The following is a 21,734-nucleotide window of genomic DNA, read 5'->3' as shown; positions in this document are numbered from 1 at the left end:
ACTTTCTACAAAAAAGACCAAATATGGAGCCGCTTGAATCTTAAGCTCCAGTCTGTACCTGCAAACAGTACCAGCAGAAGCTGTGCATAGGTGGCATAAAATAGCTTATTCTGCACAAGAACTTGTCTGTCATGAGACACATTTCACTTTTTGAATACCATTTCCTTTGGGGAGGGAAGTCTTGCCTTTTCATGAATTCATTATTGCCTTCGGTAAGGTGTAAACTTCATTTGAAAAAGTGGTTCCTTTTTGTTTTCTCCCTTCCTCAGGCTGCATCCTAGCATGCCCAGTTTTTAGCCTGGCGTGAGCTTTTATGGCATTTATAAATCCCTCCTTCCTGAGGGTTTATAATGACAGTGCTGAAAACCACCTTGACTGAAGTATGAACTTTGCCATTGAATTTGAGGGGGCCTGAGAATGTTCATTCTAGTCTGTTTTGTTTTGACAGAATTTAACATACTAAGGCTTTTCCACTTTCTGCCATAAAACTAGGTTTATTATACTTTCGAGGTACTAATTAACATAACATATTTTTCTCTAGGTGGATAAATTAGATGCCTCAGAATCACTGAGAAAAGAAGAAGAACAAGCTACAGAGACACAGCCCATTGTTTATGGTAATCTTTTCTTTGGCTTTTTTTTTTTTTTTTTTTGTACTATGAATTGAACCCAGGACCTTGTGCTTGCCAGGCAGGTACTTGTGCCACTGAGCTATATCCCTGGCCAATCTTTTTCTTTTTAACCTCAGAAAACTAGGCAAACAATTCTTTTGAGTCTGTACTTCAGGTAGAAATACAGTGAGCTTCTAAAATGCAGGACAAAATTTTGAATTAAAAAAATATTTCTACTATTATTTTTTTCCCTGAGGACAATCTTAAAACAAGATATTTTCACTAAATTGATATTTTCACTAAAATAATCTTAACATAGAGTATCTCAAAAAGTCATTTTAAGTTCATAAACTAGATTTTTTGATTGCCTGGTAGAAGATTGATTACTTGGTTTTAAGTTTCTGACAAAGAAAATGCTGAAGGAGGTAGAATATACGAAAGCTGTTTTTAGTGTGCTTTGTATCAAAAAATATATATTTCTTTAACTTCTGAGACAGAGAACAGGATAGCGTTTCCCTTTGAGAACTTCCAAGAAAGTCAGTATGTTCAAACACTGCAGTGATTATTTAAGGCAATTTAATTTCTTACATGTAACTGCCTAGATTATCAGAATTTCCATTTTGTACTTGAACAGATTCATTTGAACAATAAATTTGAAGAATATAGTTAAGGCACTGTAGCAAGGTTTTCTTTGGAGGGAAATATAAAAATGTCATATCTCATACTACCATGTACAAATCTATTATAAAACTACCTCTTTGTTATCAGAGTAAAAGGTACATGGTTTGGGAGGCCGAGGCAGGAGGATTGCAAGTTCAAGGTTAGCCTGGGTAACTTAGTGAGACCTTGTCTTGAAGTAAAGTAAGAGCTGGTGTTGCAGCTCAGTGGTAGTAGAGTCCCACACAGCTCTTTCTCTTTGTGATTACGATGCTAGACTGAAGTGTTGCCGTCTCACCTGCTAACCATTTCTCCTACCTCCTTGTCCCTGCTCCTTTTTGTTCCTTCAGGCCAGCCCCAGCTGATGCTCACAGCAGGACCTAGTGTTGCAGTCCCTCCCCAGGCACCTTTTGGTTATGGTTATACCGCACCGCCATATGGGCAGCCGCAGCCTGGCTTTGGCTACAGCATGTGAAATGAAAGCTGATCCTGTAGTCTGTTTTCATACCGAAACGTCGCCTCTACCCACTTCTCAGTTTATAAATGGGGAACACAGGCAACATGTTCTTGTAACTTTTATTTCATGAAGGACTATTTTTCTGTTTCTAACTATAAACTTGGATCATCTATGTTAAACTTATTTCACATTCCACATCATTTTAGAATTTATTTTCAAAGGGGAATAGTATTCATGTGGGCTTTTTTCTTCCCCTTCATTCTTTGAAGAACTGCTTAATATTCAATCTATTGTGAAGAACCTGATTTGCACTCTGTAGTGTTTAAAGAAACAAAGAAACTCTAATATTGAATCTCTTAAATTTAGTGTATGTGAACAGCTTACAATATGTATTGTCTAAATGCATTTAAATCTCTTTTACTCAAAGGCAAGCTAAAGCAAAAATACTGGTATGTGACCATGCAAGACTGTCAATGCCAAAACAGACAACACTAATCAGCATATCCTACACGGGATTGCAGTACTCTCCAAATTATTTGAAAAATGAATACAGACAACTTGCCTGATTTTTAAATGAGCATAAAAGGCCCTCTAACCTATGCAGGTTTCCCCATTACGCCTATAGAAAATGCTAGTGTGTTTTGCTCACTTCGTATGTAACAGGTGCCCTTATGTTGTGCTGTATCCTGTGCTTTTTCTGTGGGACCATTCCATTCAGGAACAAAGAGCACCATGATTCCAATCTTGTGTGTATTTACTAACCCTTCCCCGAGGTTTGTGTATGTTGGATATTGTGGTGTTTTAGATCACTGAGTGTACAGAAGAGAAAATTCAAACAAAATATTGCTGTTCTTCAGTTTTGTTTGTGGAATTTGAAATTACTCCAATTTAATAAACCACTGGACTGTGGAAATACATGTAGAATCGCAGTTTTAATTAAATACCTCCCAAACCAAAACAACGATTTCAGTAGTTTCCTATTGGATACTGAGTTGCAGTACAAGGAAGCAGAAGAGGAACACGCACTGGGACTGAAGTCATTATGCACTGTGTTTCGTACATTCCTGCAGTTAATAATGAATGTGCAGCAGTACCAGTGTCCGGTGTGAAAGAACCGGTCACTACAGTAGAGGGCAACATGTTAACCAAGTGGCACTTTAGGTTTTCATCTAAGCATTTCACTTAAATCACAGGTGTTAACTTGTATTGACTTGAAATAAAAGTATATTTTAAAAAGTAGTTAGCATGCTGTTTCTCACCATAACTGCAAGGATGCCCAAATACTTGGTAGTATTGCTTGTTTCAGTGTGTGAATCCAAGTGTTCTGCTTATGAATGTCACTTTAAGTTCATTTCACTACCTCCTAATCATCAGTAGTCGACACAGACCCCTGTGTAGTCTTCTACAGCTCCACAACTCTCAGGCAGATTATTGTAAGCTTCACGGAAGGTTGGGGTCTTCTTGTTACCAGGAATCAAACTCATCATGACCTTGTGTTTGCCAGGCAGGCGCCGTGCCGCAGAGCTATCCCCGGCCAAAGGGTTTTTTGTAAATTTAACATCCTTGTACCCTTCCTCCTCAGTGCCCCTTATTGCCTGTTAGCAGCAAAATCCTTTTTGGTTTATCACTGTGAAAACGTTCTGCTTTTCAGGTCCTAGCTGTACTGGGTTCCCAACCTCTGCTCCTTCCCTCATTGTTAAATGAAGAGGAAGAAAAGTAACGGTCGCTGGGAGCTCATGCTTTTCAGTGGAGTTCTAGACCAGTGGTAGTGAACCACGCGTGTTAACTGTGGTTTTCTTTAAAGATAAAGGATGTTAATGTAGGAGTTGTTTTTTCTAAACTAAAACCTCAATATTCACGTTTAATTGCAGTGTTGGCACTTTGCAGTAAATAACTGGGTTTGGGATTAAAGTTCAGCGCTTGGTCTCTTAAAAAGATTCACCATCACCGGTTTATGTAAACCTAGGCGCAGGACCTAGACCCTTCCCGTACCTCAATTGTGAAATGATTTTGTTCTTTTCCCTTCCCCAACAGGAGCAATTTAAAATACTGTGTTTTCATATAGCTTAAGAATTGTGTTTCTGGGCCAGGGATATAGCTCAGTGGCACAGTGCCTGCCTGGCATGTACAAGGTGCTAAGTTTGATTCCTGGTACCAAAAAAAAAAATATAAAAATCCAAAGAATTGGGTTTCAACAATAAAAACTGAATTACTAAACTCTCCAGTATACGCTACAGTAGAAACAAACCAGTGTGATACATGACACAGGTTCAAGTCCTCAATAACCTGAGCTTCTGAGTTTGTTTCCTTGTCGGTATATTAACACTAAGTTCTTTTCAGAATTATTTGGCAGATTTTAAGTCACAAAATACCTACCTCAAGATCTGGGTCATTTTGTGTATACAATAGGCAGTGAACTGGTAATAAACTTATTTTAAGCCAAAGATCTTCCCTAGCACTATCACCAGTGATGGTCTAAGAGAAGGAGCTGAAAACAGGATACGAGTACAGATTTACTGTTCTAAATGTAACCGGAACAAGAGCGGAAGGAGGAGAGACATTAATTGGCAAACAATCCTGTGCCCAAATACAGCCACTATAGAAACAAACCTGTGATACTTGGCAGCATTTCAACACAGCTATTACTATAAGGGCAGGAGTGCGAATCTCCAAGTAGTGCCCCTTGACATCTGTAGTGAAATCGTGCACACGATCTCACTGTAATCCTTTATACTCTCCAGTTACTCAAGATTCCCACACCTCTTAGTTTCTCCTTTTTATCTATTGATGTTTACTATTACTGCAAACTAAAATGGGATTTAAAAAAATACTTATTTAAATATTAACAAATTCACTGCATGTTAACATGGACACTTCTGCATAGGTTATATGGGAAATAAGGACTTACAGATGTTTTTCCAATTGTTAATTTTATTAAGATCGTATTTGTGAGGAACATTGATACCAGAAAAGTTTTGTTTTGCTTTGTTTTTGGCAGTGCTGGAGATTGAACCCAGGGCCTGTACGCACCAGGCAGGTGCTCTAGCACTGACATACCCCATCCCAGAAAAAGTTGGGACGCTCAGAGGACAGGCACATAATGTTTCCCAGAATACTGTCAGATGTCTTCCTTTATGTGACTGCTCAATCAGCTTATGAGGAAAGGGCTGAGGTTCAGTTTTCTTGCAAGTAAAACTGTGTTATGACCTAGTTTACCTCACTAATGTCACACGTCTTTCCACAAGATGACAAGCACACCTTGACGTGCAGCAGGTGTTTTTTGTTTTGCAGACATGTTTGATGTGACATGGAATGTTAAAATAGTCATGGGTCAGAAAAGATACTTGTACTGTTTCATCAAAGACATTAAGTAAAACTGTTTACTCTGAGTGCAGGACAGTGAAGAATACAGGAGTAAGAGTGGTACAGGACCCCAGCTCCATTTTATGGGAGTTTTCTCCACCACTGCTTTTGTATCACTGCAAATGTCAATGAAATATCTTCATGTATTATAAAAATAATTCTGACCACATAGAGACTATGTGGACTGTGCAGAATACTTAGTACTGTAAGAGCCCTATAAAAGTAAGTACAAATGAGAAAAACGGCACGATATATTTCCACAATTACAAGAATTTCTGTCTCTTTAAAAAATTTTTAAAAATCCATCCCCCCGCCCCCCAAAAAATTAAATTTAAACAAAATCCAAAAGTATTCTGAAAGAAAAGGGATGGTGTGAAAACATTTAGAAATTGATGAAGCTATTCCACAAGAAGACAATTATTATAGGATGTCCAGTACTTAAAAGTGATGCCTTTGATATTGTTAAATGATAACAGATTAATAAAATTGAAAGGACAAAAAAAATTTCTGTACTATCTGTCAGTAGATACGCCACGATTTATTACAATTCCTTGAATCAGCCACTCTGAGCCATCCTGTTGGGACTGTACTTTGAATTTGGACTGAGGCAAGGCTGAGAAATTACCTGAAGCATAATCATGCATGCAGGATTGCGTTCAATTGAGTTACATGTTGTTGCATCACTTGACTTTAGCATAAACATTTTGTTTAGAAGCAGTTGCTACTGTAACTGCTGCAGTTTCTCCTGTGCTGTCATATGCCAGTGTAAACTATGAAGTGCACCAGACATTCAGATTTTCAAGTAATCTCCCCCTGAAGTTGTGCTGTTTTGCTGCTTGTGTTGACATTAACGGTGGACACTTGGAACAACTACAGCAGGGCCTATTATCTTCCTGTTATCTTACAGTTCTTAGGAATATAGTCAATTTAGAAATTTCTGTTACAATCTTCCTGGGCTTTCAAGAAAAATCAATTTTAGCAGAAAGATAAGCTCTGTGCCTTTTGGGGGTTGAGACCTTATATTCTGGGCAGCAAAACAATTACTAGAATTACGTTAAGTGCATAAGGGTCAAAAGTAAAAAAGGTACCTTAAATGATTCAACTGTCCAGTTCCTTAAGCTCTAGGGAAAGACACATGGGATGACAAATTACCACAAATTCTTACATGGACCTGTTTCTGCCTTTAAAGCCCATAAGATCATTTCACGAGTTTCAAAGACTTAATAAAAAGAGGGGAAGTAAAGGATATTTTATAGGCTGTACGTCAGACCACTGCTGAGAACATTTGGCCAATGTGGGTTCAGGAAAGGAACAGGAAACACTGTACAGATAAGTCACATCAATGCTGTAAAATTTTAACTTTCAAATGCAGGCTGGGCGTGGTGGTGCACGCCTATAATCCCAGAACTCGGGAGGCTGAGGCAGGAGGATCATTGTGAGTTCAAGGCCAGCCTGAGCTACAAAGTGAGCTCAAGGCCAGCTTGAACTGCATAGCGAGACCCTGTCTCAAAAAGACCAAAAAAAAAAAAAAAAAAAGAAATGCAAAAATCTGAACAGATTCTAACCCATGAGGCTTCACTGTGTGACTGTACTATGTCCGTTAATAAAATAGGCTATTGGCCATCCAAAAAGTAATAGCAGAGAAGCAAACTGCAGCAGAGTTCAGTGAGAACTGAATTCATGAACCTTTTCTTTAGAGGTCAGCAGCACAGTTTCAGGGAAAAGCTGACACCCAAAGGATCCTAACTGCATAGCGAAATTGGTCACCCTTTTTAATCTAATTTTCCCATGAGCCTTTTCTTGCCAGCATTTGTTTCAGCATCCATTATCTGAATCACCAAGACCAACCAGCAGTACATCTGTAAGGTGCCAAGCATATGACAGAACATAGAAATGGATTTTATTTGCACCTCAACAATATTTAAACTGAGGAGAAATTTAGCTTTTATTGTTAGAAATGGACAGGCTTGAAATACCTGAATCATAGCCATAAAAAGGATCATAGTCATAAAAAGGCCCACCTAGTAAAGTTTTAGGTGACCAGTAACTTTGTCAATTAGATCTGCTGGTCCTGGCCCAATTCCTAGGACAGTTCGAGAGCCGGGTTCAATCTGAGTACGTCCAGCATCTTGGATCAAGCTTACGGTCAGTCCGAGCATTTTTGCATGGGCCAGTAATTCAAGCAGGGTTTCTTCATCCGGGGCTTTGACCACCACTTTGGGCTGGCCGCAGTATTCCCACTCCTTGAGCACCTTTGGGTTTCTCTTCTGAACTTGCTTGTAGGCAGAAACAGCAGCATGAGAACACTGGGCAGCAACTTTCCCTTTTCCCATCTTTAAGTCATTTCGGACCACAAGAATCATTTTGTATTCCCCGCTCTCTCCCAGGATGCTTGCTTCAGTTCCAGTGTCTGTGTCTGTCTCACTCGACAAGTTTTTGGGGACCATCCCAAAGCGAACCCGGAGGCCCCAGCCCAGGCACACACCACAAGCAACTCCAGCAGCCAAGCTGAGTGTGCCAGGATGAGCCAGATACTCCATAATCAAGGACGTGGAGAGCATCTTAAGAGAAAGGAGAAACATTAACCGTGTCTAGCAGTAAAAAACCCACAAGCTTATCATCATACGGACTATAGGGAGCAAACAGTGTCAGAATTATATGAGGTCATCCAGAAGAAGGGCAAAATATACTCTGGATCTTTTGTGTGTACCATTTCAATCCATCCTCTGTGTAACAGAAAAGATTCAAGCATCTACATCAAACAGTTTAGGCCACTTGAGCTGATGTAAGAATTCTTTGGTTCAAAAACTCTTACTTGGTCTTTGTAAATCTCGTGGAGAAAAGAAACGGTCTGTCGTACCAGTATACTTAAAAGATTTAAGGAGAAACCAAAAATAATAGCCCTTTCCTGAAAAGCCGTGTATTTGTTTTTTCACAGTGCGCTGGCTCCCAGTCAGTTCCCCATGTTCACAATAACGGGCCAGCAGTGAGGTGCGCTGCTGTCATTTACTAGGTGCGAGGGAAGGCCAAAAATCTTGCAAACATGAAGTTGTATCACTGGACATTTGTATATGTGCAAACTGCTGATATCGGAGCTTAGAGCCCAAATTCACTATACATACAAAGTACCTTATTTTTGACATAGTTTTAATAGTTTTTTTGAAATATAACTATCATATAAAAAAGTTAGATCATCCTTTATCCCGTTTGAGAAAATCCTGTTACCCCAGCAAAGCAGTTGTTTATATTTGAGTCCCAATAAAACAGCTGTCTCAGCCTGTATTAAGGCTGTTATGATTCATAATGCTTCCATGTATAGTTACAAGCAACCTTTTCTAGCAGTGTGCAAGCATTTGTAAACATGAAGCCACCATATTTGTGTGCTTGAAAGAGAAGTCCATAACCTACATGGTATGAATGATAGTCCTGGAAATACTTACCATAAATTTTCCATTTATTTTCATTAGGTTAAAGTAAGGACATATGTTAACATTTCTTAATTGGTAAGATTATGTAGTATTATCAAATTTTCATTTCAGAACAGTAATAGATCTTATTTGTTAAAAATGTAATTCACATAAAATAAAATCCACCCTTTTAAATTGTACACTAAGTGGGTTGCAGTATAGCCACAAAGTTGGGCCACCATGACCACTATTTTCTTTCTTTTTTTCTTTTGTCTTTTTTTTGAGAAGGGGTCTCGCTATGCAGTTCAGGCTGGCCTTGAGCTCACTTTGTAGCCCACGCTGGTCTCAAACTCGCAAGGATCCTCCTGCCTCAGCCTCCTGAGTGCTGGGATTACAGGCTTTCGTCATCACAGCTGGCATTTTCACTACTGTTTTCAAAGAACATTTTAGTTTCACTGAAAGTAACCTCTTACTTTGTAAGCAAGCCCCATTTCCCTTTCTCTGACAACTGCTAATCTACTTTGTGCTTATGGATTTATCTATTCCAAACATTTTACATAAATAGAATCATATATGTGACATTTTGTTTCAGCTTTTATGTAGCATAACACTGCTTTTAAAGGTTGAATGTAAGTCAAAGTTAGTTAATTAAAAAAGTAAAAAAACTGCTACCCTCAGTTACCAGCTCTAACCCAAACCCTTCTCCTACAGGTACAAAACTTATTTTCGTCTATTTAATGTTATAAAACTATATGAGGCCATTAGAATCATTTTGGACACTTTCTAAAACACCGACCAAAAAACCCTCTGCAATTTACAATCCGTTCTAGAGTTATCTTCTCAATACCCAACTTCTGCAGTCAAAGCAGGAAGAACAGGAGAACCGGTGAGGAACCTATTTCCAGGACATCCATATTGCTATTACAATGTTCGTTCCCAAATAAACATACTAACTTTTGGAGAATTTCTTATTTAGATGCACACAACTCTTACTGTTGATGTGACCATAAAAAGGATATAAGCCTCATTTTAAAGACAAGAAAAATTAAGATCAGAGAAGCTACTTATCCACAGTAACACAGTAAGGGTCAGAACTATAAAATACACCTTTTTTTTTTTTTTTTTTTTTTTTGCGGTACCGGGGATTGAACTCACGACCTTCCACTTGCCAGGCAGGTGCTTATGCCACTGAGCTATATCCTCAGCCCTTATACCTATTTTTTTTAAAAACATAACCATTTAGTGATCATAATAAAAGGCTCGTCTTTTCTACTTCATCAAAACACATCAATACGAGTCAGTGAAAACAGAAAGGTAAAAAGTCCAGAAATTTCCAAACTTTTGCTTTTGTTCCACATCTAAAGAAGAACTCTGATTATAAAACGTGATTGTTTTAATTTCATCAATTCCATCATCTAACTCCTCCAAGAAGTGTTTGTCTCTCTTTTCCTGTATCCTTACTATCCACACATTAATAAACCCAGCACTTGAGACTAGTATTTAGTCTTAGGATCTGAAGCATAGTAAAGCAGCTATGTCCTATAAAACCACCCTCTCATGCCTTCTAATTACCCCGCCTGACTAAACACATTTCCCAGCTGCTCTTGGTCCCATCACCTCCTGAGCCACGCTCCACTCATCCATCCCACTTCACAAGCCACTGTCTCTGCATTTTCCAGCCTAAGAAAAACCCTTCCCAAATTTTCAACCCTTTAACCACTGCCTCACTTTTCCTCTTTCCTTTATCTCCAAAACTCCGTTACTGACCTCTGTGTCTCTTAATCACTGTGCTTGTGCACCAGTCTTCCCCAGTCTACTCAAAGTGCTAAGGAACCAGGCACTTCCTAGCTGCTTTCCTAGCTGCCATGTGGAGAGACTTCTTTTCAGGCCCCATCTGGAGTTTTCCACACCAAGCACTCATTACTCTTTCCCCTCTTGAATTCTTCAGCCCACCTTTCACCCCAACTGTCATTCTACCTCGTTCACAGCTTTACAAGCTCCTCTGGAGGTCTGCGTCCTCTGCCACTGATATATGTACTGAATTACATAAGCTTACATAGATGGCCCTCTTTTAAGCTTATATCCAACAGTCCAATAGAACAGCCACTCGCCACATGTGGTTTTGTAAACTTAAAATTCAGTTCTCCCCTTGCACTTAGCTACATTTCAAGAGCTTAACAACAATTTGAAAGTGGCTGACGGTCACTTCTATCAGGGAGACATAGAATGAATGTGCATCACTGGAGAAAATTCTACTGGACCACACTGGTCTATATCCTCTCTTTCCATTCAATCAATCAGCCAATCATCAGGGGTTTCTGTGCATTCCACAGAGTTAACATCTAGGGGGAGGAGACAGTCAATAAAGCTCATCACATGAACAATCTCATTTACTCCCACATCACTGTATGCACAGGACTCCTAAATCCTCTCCAGCTTCAAACTTGAACCTCCAGTTGCTGCTAGATCCCATTTAAGAGGTATAGGAAGCACCCTCCCCACCCATCTCTCTTTTCTCATCTCTCTCTTGTGCTGGGCATCAAACCCAGGATTTTGTGCATTTGAACATTCTCTTTCTGTATTTTTTATTTCTAAGTAAATCTGCACTTTTTCTCCTCCCATGTTCAGCCACCAAGTCTGTTGAATTTGTCTTAACCCTATCCTGCTATTTCCACTTACATAGCTCTCATTATCTCTTGCCAAAAGCTTCCTAAATTGAATTTTCTAACTCCAATCCTTTCCATAGTTGCTTCTGTTTCTCTCGTTTATCCTACCCATAATGTAATGAAAAGTACAGGCTTAAAATACATGCTCAAAAATCACCAGCGAAACGCTTGCAGGATAAAACAAAAATCCCTCAGCACAAATTCACAGCACTACACCATTGGGTGTACTATTTCCACCTAAATTCCTCTCCTGCTACACACCGTATCCTCCAGCCACCCCGGATTACCAAATCCTTCAAGCGGCAATCTCTCCCCGGAATAATCTTCTAGTCTTCTCCATTAAACACACAAATAAAAGCAACCTAGTCATCTGTGTCAATGAGAAGCCTTTACCATCCCCCTGCGAGGTTTCACTCTCTTTTTTTAAAACTTCTCTGGCACGTATTCCCAGTGTCCAGTACAGTGCTCGGTGTGCAGCGAATTAAATGCTTCTCTAGACACTACTTCTGCAGGATAGAGGAGAATAAAACTTCTGATTTTTAGAAATCTTCTTTCCACGTAACTCAACAGTTTGAAACACGCACACTCAATACTCAGCAGAGTGGGAGGCCTGCTTGCTATTTTCTCGCTTTCGGAGAGTGCACTGATGCTGCCTGAACGAGGGGGCTTTGGCAGAAACTAGGAATTCTGGGCCTCACCCATTCCCAGCGTCTCGATTCCTTCTAAAAAATGGTTTGCAAAAGCAGGCACAAGGATCCAGCAGCCACTGGGAGAAAGACAGTTTAACAAGATGCAGAGTGGGTAGTGGTTATGGAATGAGCCGGGCAGAAACCCTCCAATTGGACGGTGATTGTAGAGCGATAGCACTCTCCTCCCTGGAAAGGATCGAGCTACCTACACACCTCCCCACCCAAGCCTCACCTTTCTCTTCTTCACTTCTAGGAAGCCGACACGTTTCTCGCGCACGAGCCGCCGCTTCCGGTGTTTCTGGTAACTACTTCCGGATCAAGAACCAAGTAGGAGGGTAGTCATTCGTCTTCTTGCCACGCCCACGGGATCCGAACTACGAGCTGAACTGAAATCCTGCAAGGATCAGCCGAGGTTGCCGAAGGGAGGGGGGAACGTTTCTCTCTTGGAGGCGGTCTCCGCAGGGACCTGGCCGGAAGTGACGCTAGCGAGTTCCGGTTGGCCGGAACCCAGCGGCGGGTGTGAGAGTCGGTCGGGAGCCGCTTCCAGGATCCTGAGGTCCGGAGAAGCCGGCGTCGGAGCGGGTAGGTAAACGAAAAGCGGGGGACTGGGAACGGAAGCCTGAGGCTATCCTCTGAGCTTGGCTTCTCGCCGCGCTCTCCCACTTACGGCATTGCAAATCTGGGGCACGGGGATTTCGACTTCCAGGAGTGTCAGGGCGCTGTTGGCTGTGGATGTCTCAGCCTGGAGGTAGGCAGGATATGTGAGGCACCTCTCCGGCGCTGCTTAGCTGGACATTGAACCCAGACGCTGGACTCCTTTCCGTTCGCTGTCCTCTCCACCGGCGTGGAAGCCGTACTCGGCTTCTGTAGAAAACCCTGTCTTCCCGGGGTGTCCGGGACCTTAGAGCAGGCGAAGAAGGTCTTCCCTGCTGATGAGCGAGCTGTTTGAGGATTTTTCGGTTTGGTTCTTGCCCTCCCCAACCACTGGCGCATGATGGTAAATGTATCCGCTTCTAAAAACACCGAGGCGTGTAAGTGCCACCTAAAGCCCTGATGATAGTGATCAAGGGAATGGGCCTGCGCTTCGTGGAGACCTTGCCGAGGACCTCGGATCTCCCGCTGAGAGAGGTGTCATGAAAAATACGGCTCTCTGCCTTTGCTAAATCCTTGGTTCTTAACGTTTGTATTTCTTTACAGTGAAAATATTATAGTAATACATAAAGGTCAATTTAATTTTTTTTCTTTCTTTTGTCTTTCCGAGACAGGGTCTCGCTATGCAGTTCAGGCTGGTCTTGGGCTCACTTTGTAGCCCAGGCTGGTCTCGAACTTGCAGAGATCCTCCTGCCTCAGCCTCCAGAGTGCTGAGATTACAGGCGTGCACTACCAGGCCTGGCCGTCAGTTTAATCTTTAAAATTCCAAGAATGGCCCAGTGTCACACTGCTACATTGCTTAATGACCTCCAGGCCAGGTGTAGTGGTGCATACCTGTAAGCCCAGCTTTCCAGATTCTGAGGCAGGAGGATCCCCTTGAGTTCAAGACCAGCCTGAACTGCATAGCTAAATCCTGAATCAGAAAAAAACCGAAGAAACAAAAAACTGCAAAACTTAATGACCTTCTGTAGATTTTATACAATCATCTGGTTTTCTGCAACTCGGAGCAAAAATCTGTTATATAGACTGACACTGTTCATGTATCTCGGTAAGGTTGCTTCTATCCTGTCTTATCTCCTTGAGTGCTTGTCAAAAGTTTTGTAAACAAGCCTGGGTGTGGTGGCGCACTCCTGTAATCCCAGCACACCAGAGGCTGAGGCAGGAGGATCTGATCTTCACAAGATCTAGACCAGTCTGGACTACAAAGTCAGCTCAAGGCCAGCCTGAACTGCACAGTGAGATCCTGTCTCAAAAAAAACAAAAACAAAAACAAAAAACAAAACAAAGAAGTTTTGTAAACAGATTGTATTGGTCATTTGGAAGACCTTGAGCAAGTATGTGTTGTAATGATAGAGAATTTAATACTCTGCTACTGCCTGTTAATTCTCATTAACTCTGATTTTAGTTGTGTATTTTTAGCAGAGGTGATAGGGAGAAATATTCATTAGGAGGCATTATATGCGTTTTAAATTGTTTTTACTGGCCTTTGGAAGAGAGAGGGTAATACCCCTACAAATGTGACCAATTTGTGTAGATGTGAAATAATGCAAAAGTAAAAATCTTTCATATTTTGCTTACTAGCCTACTTATGAGGAGAGGGAGTACTCGGGATTGAACCCAAAGTCTTGTGGTTGTATCACTAAGCTACATCCCCAGCCTTGCTTTATTTTTGAGACAGGTCTGACCAAGGTGCCCAGGCTGGCTTTAAACATGTGATTCTCCTGAAGCAGCCTCCCAGTGCTACACCCCCCTCACTGGCAAACTGCGTTATTTAAAAGCACTGGAATTTTTTTAAATTAGATGTTATGGGTACATTTTAGATATGCATAATGATCACATTCATCATAGAGAATTTGTACCTGTACATGATATAACTTGGTGTTTTTTCTGCATTCCCCAACCCTCCCTTCAACCCCTCCTCCCCTCCCCACTTAACAAAGCTTTGTTTCCATGTTTTTCTTCTTTTCTCATTTTTTACTTTTCTTTCCTTTCTGTCTCTCCTCTCCCTTGTTCACTCTCCTTTTGAACATTTTCCTCCTATTTCACAATACCTGTTATACATTTTGGTCTTTATTTATATTTTTGGCTTCTCACACTAGAGAAACAATGCAGTATTTACACATGTCTGATTTATTTCACTTAAGAGCATGGACTCAGTATGCATCCATTTTCCTAGAAATGCCTCAAGCATGTCCTTCTTTAGGGCAGAGTAGTACTCCATTGTATTAAAAGAAAAAAACACATCTTCTTTATCCATTCACCAGTTGATGGGCACTTGGACTGTTTCCAAGATTTGACTATTACAAACTGAAGTGCTGAAACTTTTTTTAGAAGGATAAATTCAGCCAGGTGTGGTAATGCATTACTGTAATTCCAGCATTTGAGAGGCTGAGGCAGAAGGATGAACATAAGTCCAAGGCCACTCTGGATTACATAGTGAGTTCAAGGCCAGAGTGAACTTGTGGGACCCAATCTCACCACCTTCTCTTGAAAAAAGCATATATTCTTTTTTTTTTTTTTTTGTTTTTTGGTTTTTCTCCGGTACCGGGAACCGAACTCACGACCTTGCGCTTGCCAGGCAGGCGCTTTGCCGCTGAGCTAAATCCCCAGCCCCAAAAGCATATATTCTTTGTGAATATACTTGATCAATACAGTTAAATGCCTATGGCTCACATTCCAGAAGAAAATACACATACAACTAGGTTTCTTAAATACTTTAATAACTGGTTTGATCCCTTTTAACACTTTACCTACAGCTAGTTGAACCAGTCTGGTTTTTTATTTCTTCACATCTTCTTTTTATTAGTGCATATTGTCTGTACAGATTAGTAGGTTGCATTTTGGCAGATTCATACATGCATGTAACATACTTCCGTCATCACCCCCCACACACACACACCACTACCTTTGCCCTATAAACCCTCCAGTTTCACATGGTTTCGGTGCTTATAATGTACTTTGATTGTATCTGTCCCCCCATTACCTGTCTTTACACTCCCATCCCCCTTCATTCCCATCCTCGTGTCTGCTTATAGTCCCCCTTCTCCTTTTTGGTTATCTTTGTTAGATTCCACATGTTAGGGACAACATGCGCTATTTGTCTTTCAGTCTGTTATTCGCATATTGTTCTTATTTTTGAGTTAAAGTTTTTTCATGCTTGTCTTTGAAATGAGGTGACAAGCTTTTTGACAGGTAAAATTGTAAAGGATGTATCATTAAGATTCAGGAACTTCATTTATTGGTTATATAAATCCCAAATTGTTTTTATATATTCCTTTTGTTCAGTTCCGTTATCCAGGGACTGATTTTCCAACACCACTCTTTAGGATTTTGAAGATCGTGAAACATTCAGTCAGAGGACCTGTATTGAATTGTGGGCTCCAGCACTAATTGAGTCATGGTTGACAGGTTGTCTGACACTCTGAGCTGGTCTGGATTGTGTTGATAAAAATACTGGGCTTTATTTCAGAAGCTGTCACAAGATTTAGTAAGGTAGCAAGTGTGAAATCACTATATAAAGTGAAAATATGTTGATATTATCGTTTCACTCTGACATATGGAGATCTCGGTGTAGAATACTGTAACTTTGCATCATTTTATGATTTGATCATTTATATTATATATCCTTTTATCTGAAAATGTCACACATTTCTGAGGTGATCTTTGTCCTACTTTTGAGCACAGTCAAGCTGGCCAGGAATGGTTTGATACTCTGATTCATTGAATTAATCATCTGGGTTAATCAGTAGGTGTCTGAAAGATGAATGTCTTCATTGGGGAGTTTAAATGTGATCTTTTTTACCCGTCATGTATTATCACTTGAGAATTTCCAAGTGCAGAAGAAAAACTGACGCTTTACGTGCTTATTTACAGAGTTGGCCAAAAACATGTATACATACTTCAAGAAAAAAAAACTTGTCTAAATACTTTAATACTAAGTGTATTGGGACATCATGAGATTAGTACAAGTTACCTTTGGCCTCTGCAGTTACAAGAGGTGCTCCAAGTGGTGGCTGTGAGCTTCCAGACATGTATTAGCACGGTGAACGGCTGCCTGGGTAACCTTGGTCACTGAGATTGCTGCACATGCATTTTCATTCTTCTCTAAGGGCCATCAGTGTCATGGGTTTTCTGTGATATGTATGACATCCTCTGGGGTCCCCCGTACCAGAATAACAACTTCTGTTGAAGAACACACTTTAACTCTTTTTCTGAAGTATGTATACATTTTTTGGGCAGACTGTATTATTAACTGAAGGTTAGAAGTAGCCCTCAGCTTGCTTACTTAAGTAAGAAATACTATTTTACTGAAACTAATATTTAGAACTAGAAAGAACTTCTATGAACATACAGTCTTTTCATTTAATAGAAGGGAGAATTACGGCCCCAAAACACACGGTAATTGGCTCACTGGAGGTCATCTGACATGGGTAATACCGAACCTGAACTGAAGTTAAGGTCTTAAGTGCCCTTTCTGTTTTGCTAAGGTTATCCCTAAACATCTTGTTGTTTGGTAATATGTAATCCTAAAACTCTGGGAGGCGGAGGCAGTATGCAATAATCCTTAATGTGTTAATGGAGTACACACACAATAAACACAAACTTTTTCCTTTTTAGCTGGTATAGTCTTGTAAATTGTAGGAAAACAAAAATGTCCTTGGGAGATTTGCTGTGGAGTGAATTAAAGAAAGAAAAGTACTTACATTCTTCAGAACAGTTATTCTGAGTTCGTACTTGATTACTGTCAGAAATTGGAACGTTTTCTCTCTAGTGAGTGGAAATGACAGGATCCTTATAACACATTAGTGAACGTTGCTAATCAGTAAGGTGAGCTTTATTGATTTCTTGCCCCTGATTGAAACTGTTTCCCCATGCTGTTGTTTTACTATTCTATTCTGTTAGGTACCTTTTACCTATAGAATCATCTTTAGCTATTTCATTCTAGATAAAAAACCGAGCTAGAAGAGTAAGTGCATTGTCTTGTTGGGAACTCTTTCTGAGTCCCTTGATTTCACAAAACCTGTTGAGTCTGTTTCCTTTTTTTGGAGATGATGATCATACAGCCGTTTTTTGTTTTTGCCCAATTCCCCTTTGTGTTATCTCTTTTTAGTGTGAAAATGCACACTAGATAAGCGAATCCTGACAAATAGGATAAATTGAAGACTTAACCTTGTCATGGTTGTGTTAGTTGATAATCTACTTTTACAAAGGTGTGCAAATATCTTTGAGAGTAAACACTTTTTTGGTGCTGGGAGGTAAAACTAAGGCTTCATACACTTACTGTCCTCCTGCCCCCACCTCCCCAGTGCTAGCATTACACCACACCCAGCTTCAAGTAAGCTTTTAAAGAGCATATTGCCTCTAGTAATACTTTATTTTAAGTAAGGACAATCATTGAGTAATCCTGTCCTATTGCTAAAGAGTGCACTAACATTCCTTATATTTTCACTAGATTATTGTGTTTACTCTTATTCTCTGGATTCTTTAACAAAAATTTTGGTCTTCACAGATTATATGAAAGGACTAGATAGCTAGTGTTAAAAGGTTGGGCAGTGACACCCTGGTTCAAATTTCAGCTCTTACTGTGTGATTCCTGCACTGGTTACTTAAAACCTCTTGCTAGCTCAGTTTCCTCCTGGATGGTGAGTCAGTACCTTAATGTCAGACTTAAGTAAAGCATTTAGAGTAGTGCTGAGCGTATTGTTGATCATGGCTGTGATTATCATCGTGTAGCCACTGAGCTATTGCTAGGAACTCCTTCTGGTTCTCTTTTGAAAGTATGTCTTCATTTTTCTGCTTACTTATTGTTTGCTCATTATTAATGAAGTTTCAGTAAATAAATATCTCTGCGTATACATTTCATTTCGTGAATATTTTACAACGTGTGGGATTCTTAACCAAAGGAGGCATTCTAACGGCTTACATTGTCTTTGTAAGTTGTAACACCGAATTTGGTAATTGAAACAAACTGTCCTTTTGATAGTTAATGCTGTCTTCTAGTGCTTAACTTCTTTGTACCAAAAGATCATTTTCCAGTCACTTCCGCCCTCTTAACTGTTCATGCGTTCAGTCAGTCGGTGAACAGACGTCTTGTGCCGTAGGTCATTTACTAGGTTCTTGAAAAACAGTAGGAAATAAGAAATACTGTAAGGAAACAAACAAGGGTCTGAGAGAAAGTTAACTATGGGTATGTGCTTCTTGGGGTTTCTTTGGGGCTAGACCACTCGAGTGGTCTGAGAACACAATGACGTAAAATGAGCTAGGAAGCCTGCTCATTGGTGGCTCAAGCCTGTAATCCTAAAACTCTAGGAGGCTGAAGCATGAGGATAGCAAGTTCCATTAACTTAGTGAATCAATGAGACCTAGTCTCAAAAAATATTAAAAATGACTAGAGATGTAGCTCAATGTGAAGGTCCTGGGTTCAGTCCCCAATTCCACCACCAGCACCACCACCAGCAGCCCGCAAAAAAAGTGTAGTAGAAAAAATATGCACAGTCTAGGACAAGTAGTGCTTTGCAGATCATGAAAATAATTGTATTGATTTTTTAAAAAAATAGGAAGTCATTCTGCAATTTGTAAGTAGAGTGGTAGGGTGAATAGTGTGATCATGTGTGCTCATGTGTGGAGGATGAATCGGAGAGGCCAAGAATAGAAATGGGGGGAGAAGTTAGGAGTCCATTGTTGTCATCCCAGTGGGAGACAAAGATGGTGTGGACTAGGAGGGTGGCAAAGAAGACAGAGGGCAGTGTGCAACACTAGATACATTTGAAGTAGGATTTGTTCCTAGATCGAGTGAGTGGACGGAAGAGAGGAGTCAAGAATGACTAAGCTTCTGATTTCGGTGACCAGGTAGGTGGTTGTGCCAGGTACTGGAAAAGGAAAGGCTTGGGGAGGACCAGGGGTGGGTGTGTGTGTGTGTGTGTGTGTGTGTGTGTTCTAAGATTGTTAGGTATGAGGAGGAAAGGATCTGTTAATTCGAGATACTTAGGGATCGTCCTAGTGTTGCTATTACATATATGTATCTAGGTCAGGAGAGAAACAGAAATTCAGGATTATAATTTAGACCATGAACTGTGATGCTGATGTTGAACTTGTGCTCCCCAAAGTCGAAGAACAAATTCTAAGGAATAGTGAAGGTTAAGAGTGGGAAAATTTATTGGGGAAAAGGAACAGGGGATAGGAATAGCTCCTGAGAGTCAGGAGGGATCCCTGATAGGTTGCCAAGGAGCCACTTCTTTAAGCAAAGTGATGAGGGGCGGGTACAACGTGGGTCAAAACTATAATCAACCAATGAGATTACAAGTGTAGTCACTCAGGTAATATTGATCCAGGAGTAACAAGGTCATATGGATGATGACATCATTAACCTTGGTTGATAATCTGTAGTTGTAGTCTTAGTAGCCTTAGTATCCTTAGTCTTAGTGGGCGGGTGAGGATGGCCCACCCCTGAGGAGATAACAGTATGTTTATACCGGAAGTCTCAAAAAGATGAGACCAATAACCTCAAACTTTATCCCTTGGGGAAGTGTATAAATCTGGCCATTAAGATTTTTATCTTCAGTTGAGCTTCCCGCCACAGTTTTGAAGTGTTCTCCTCTTCTGAACTGATTTCCTTGAAGGCCCAGCCCTGTTTGACTGCATAAAATATTTCTGCCTCTTTTAGCTGTCTGTAATGGAACCAGATTTGTCACCTGAGGAAGAAAGTGAAGAGGAGAGGGTCTAGGTCAAGTAGAGGAGAAAGACTTGAGGAAGGAGACTAAATAGTTTTGAAAAAGAGTGGTCAGATACACAGAACCAATAAAAGTAGCTCTCCAAGGTCTGATAAAAAATACTGTGTTCCGATATTTGAAAATTTTTACTACAGTGAAAGATAGAATCATTAATTCCCCTTAAATTATTTCCCTCTTTTTGAACATACTTACCTCAGGATTCTTGCTGCTTTTGGGACTTTGGAGAGTCCTATCTAGTCTTTACAAGGCATGATTAAAAATCTGGGGGCTGGGTGTGTATGTACCAACTCATAGGTGTGTATGTACCAACTCCCCGTGATGAATGTGTTTATTATGCAGTGGAAACACGGTAATAAAACAATCGCACCTGTGCTGAACACAGACAGACTCTTTTTCTTGCCATTATTCCCAAGCAACACAGCTATGATACCCACACCTATTCCCAAGCAACACAGCTATGATACCCACACCTATGATGCCAGCACGCTGGAGGCTGAGGCAGGAGGATCACTGAGAGTTCAAGGCCAGCCTGGGGTATACAGCAAGACCCTGTCTCAAAGAAAGCAAAACAAGCAGGGCGCAGTGGTGCACACCTATAATTCCAACACTCAGAAGGCTGAGGCAGGAGCATCTCTGAGGCCAGCCTGGGCTACATAGTGAGACCCTGGCTCTGAAAACCAAAACAAAAATGTTACAATGCATCCTTCTTCCCTTGATCTTATGACTTCTGGCTAGTCCCTAAAGTAAAAATAATTGTGAAAGGTAAACATTTTGAATCCATTCACCGTAACAGAGCAAACAAAGACACTGACCGAAAAGGACTCCCAGAACTGCTTCAGGAACTGACAGGAACAGTGGATAAGTGTATTTGAAGCGAGGGGGATTAATGGCAAAATGACTTACTTTAATAATTTTTCTTTTAAATTAGAGAATAGAGTGTAGTTAAGGGACAGAAGAGAGCGAGATCTTCCCCCCCCAATATTGTACCTCCTAGAAGGATCTTTTTTTTAAAAAGCACATGAAAGTTTTTACTTATATGAAACGGTCAGCTTTGTCAAATGCTGGTGGGTATCTAATCTAGATGAAGACAAAATAAAATTTAAGAAGGGTATGGCTGTACATACATGCCTGTAATCGCAGTGTTCTGGGAGCTGAGGCAGGAGGATCACAGTTTTGAGCCTTGCTTAGGCAACTTAGTGACTTGGCAAGACCCTGTCTCAAAATTAGAGAAGAACTGGGGAGTGGTTCAGTGTGAAGGCCCTGGATTCAACTCCCTGTGCCACAGGGGAGAAAAGCTCAGTACCGCGGAGTCAGGTGATTGACCTGATGAACCACTTCTCCACTCATTGTTGAGTCTAGGACCTTGCAGTAATTTCAAGGTTTTAGAAGCCCTTTAGTGGAGGGAATATGCAGGGTATCCACACTCCTCATAAATTTCAAAGATTTATAGGTGATACCTATGGAGATTAGCTCCAGGGCCCCCCTCACACACAGTCTCCTGTA

General features: G+C 40.6%; 3 protein-coding genes across 4 annotated transcripts in view; 2 read left to right on the top strand and 1 right to left on the bottom strand.

The window, feature by feature from the left end:
• The window catches only part of Cltc (clathrin, heavy chain (Hc)), a 65,670-nt gene extending 63,028 nt beyond the window's left edge, over positions 1-2,642 (top strand). For both annotated transcript variants that reach the window (XM_005393984.2, XM_005393983.2), the window contains 2 exons: positions 542-617; positions 1,619-2,642. In XM_005393984.2, the coding sequence (XP_005394041.1) occupies positions 542-617; positions 1,619-1,743 (201 nt within the window). In that variant the 3' untranslated portion in view covers positions 1,744-2,642. The remainder of the gene's footprint in view (positions 1-541; positions 618-1,618) is intronic.
• A 4,324-nt stretch (positions 2,643-6,966) lies between these two features.
• Positions 6,967-12,185, bottom strand: Ptrh2 (peptidyl-tRNA hydrolase 2). Its single transcript, XM_005393981.2, has 2 exons — positions 12,083-12,185; positions 6,967-7,649 (listed from the first exon to the last, which is right to left on the bottom strand). Exon 2 carries the CDS (start codon positions 7,647-7,649, stop codon positions 7,110-7,112), a length of 540 nt encoding a protein of 179 aa, XP_005394038.1. The 5' UTR covers positions 12,083-12,185; the 3' UTR covers positions 6,967-7,109.
• Positions 12,186-12,335: 150 nt separating this feature from the next.
• Positions 12,336-21,734, top strand: part of Vmp1 (vacuole membrane protein 1) — a 105,502-nt gene continuing 96,103 nt past the window's right edge. Inside the window, exon 1 of the mRNA XM_005393982.2 lies at positions 12,336-12,432. The gene's annotated coding sequence lies outside the window, so the exon portion shown is untranslated. The remainder of the gene's footprint in view (positions 12,433-21,734) is intronic.

The sequence above is a fragment of the Chinchilla lanigera genome, unplaced genomic scaffold (genome assembly GCF_000276665.1).
Source record: "Chinchilla lanigera isolate Chin_1 unplaced genomic scaffold, ChiLan1.0 scaffold00050, whole genome shotgun sequence".
NCBI classification, from domain to species: domain Eukaryota; kingdom Metazoa; phylum Chordata; class Mammalia; order Rodentia; family Chinchillidae; genus Chinchilla; species Chinchilla lanigera.
Note: the sequence above shows the minus strand (reverse complement) of the source record. Positions and strands in the feature narration are given on the sequence as shown.

Coding starts and splice junctions, on each gene's coding strand:
- Ptrh2 (XM_005393981.2), bottom strand. CDS start 7,649: ATGCTCTCCACGTCCTTGATTATGGAGTATCTGGCTCATCCTGGCACA.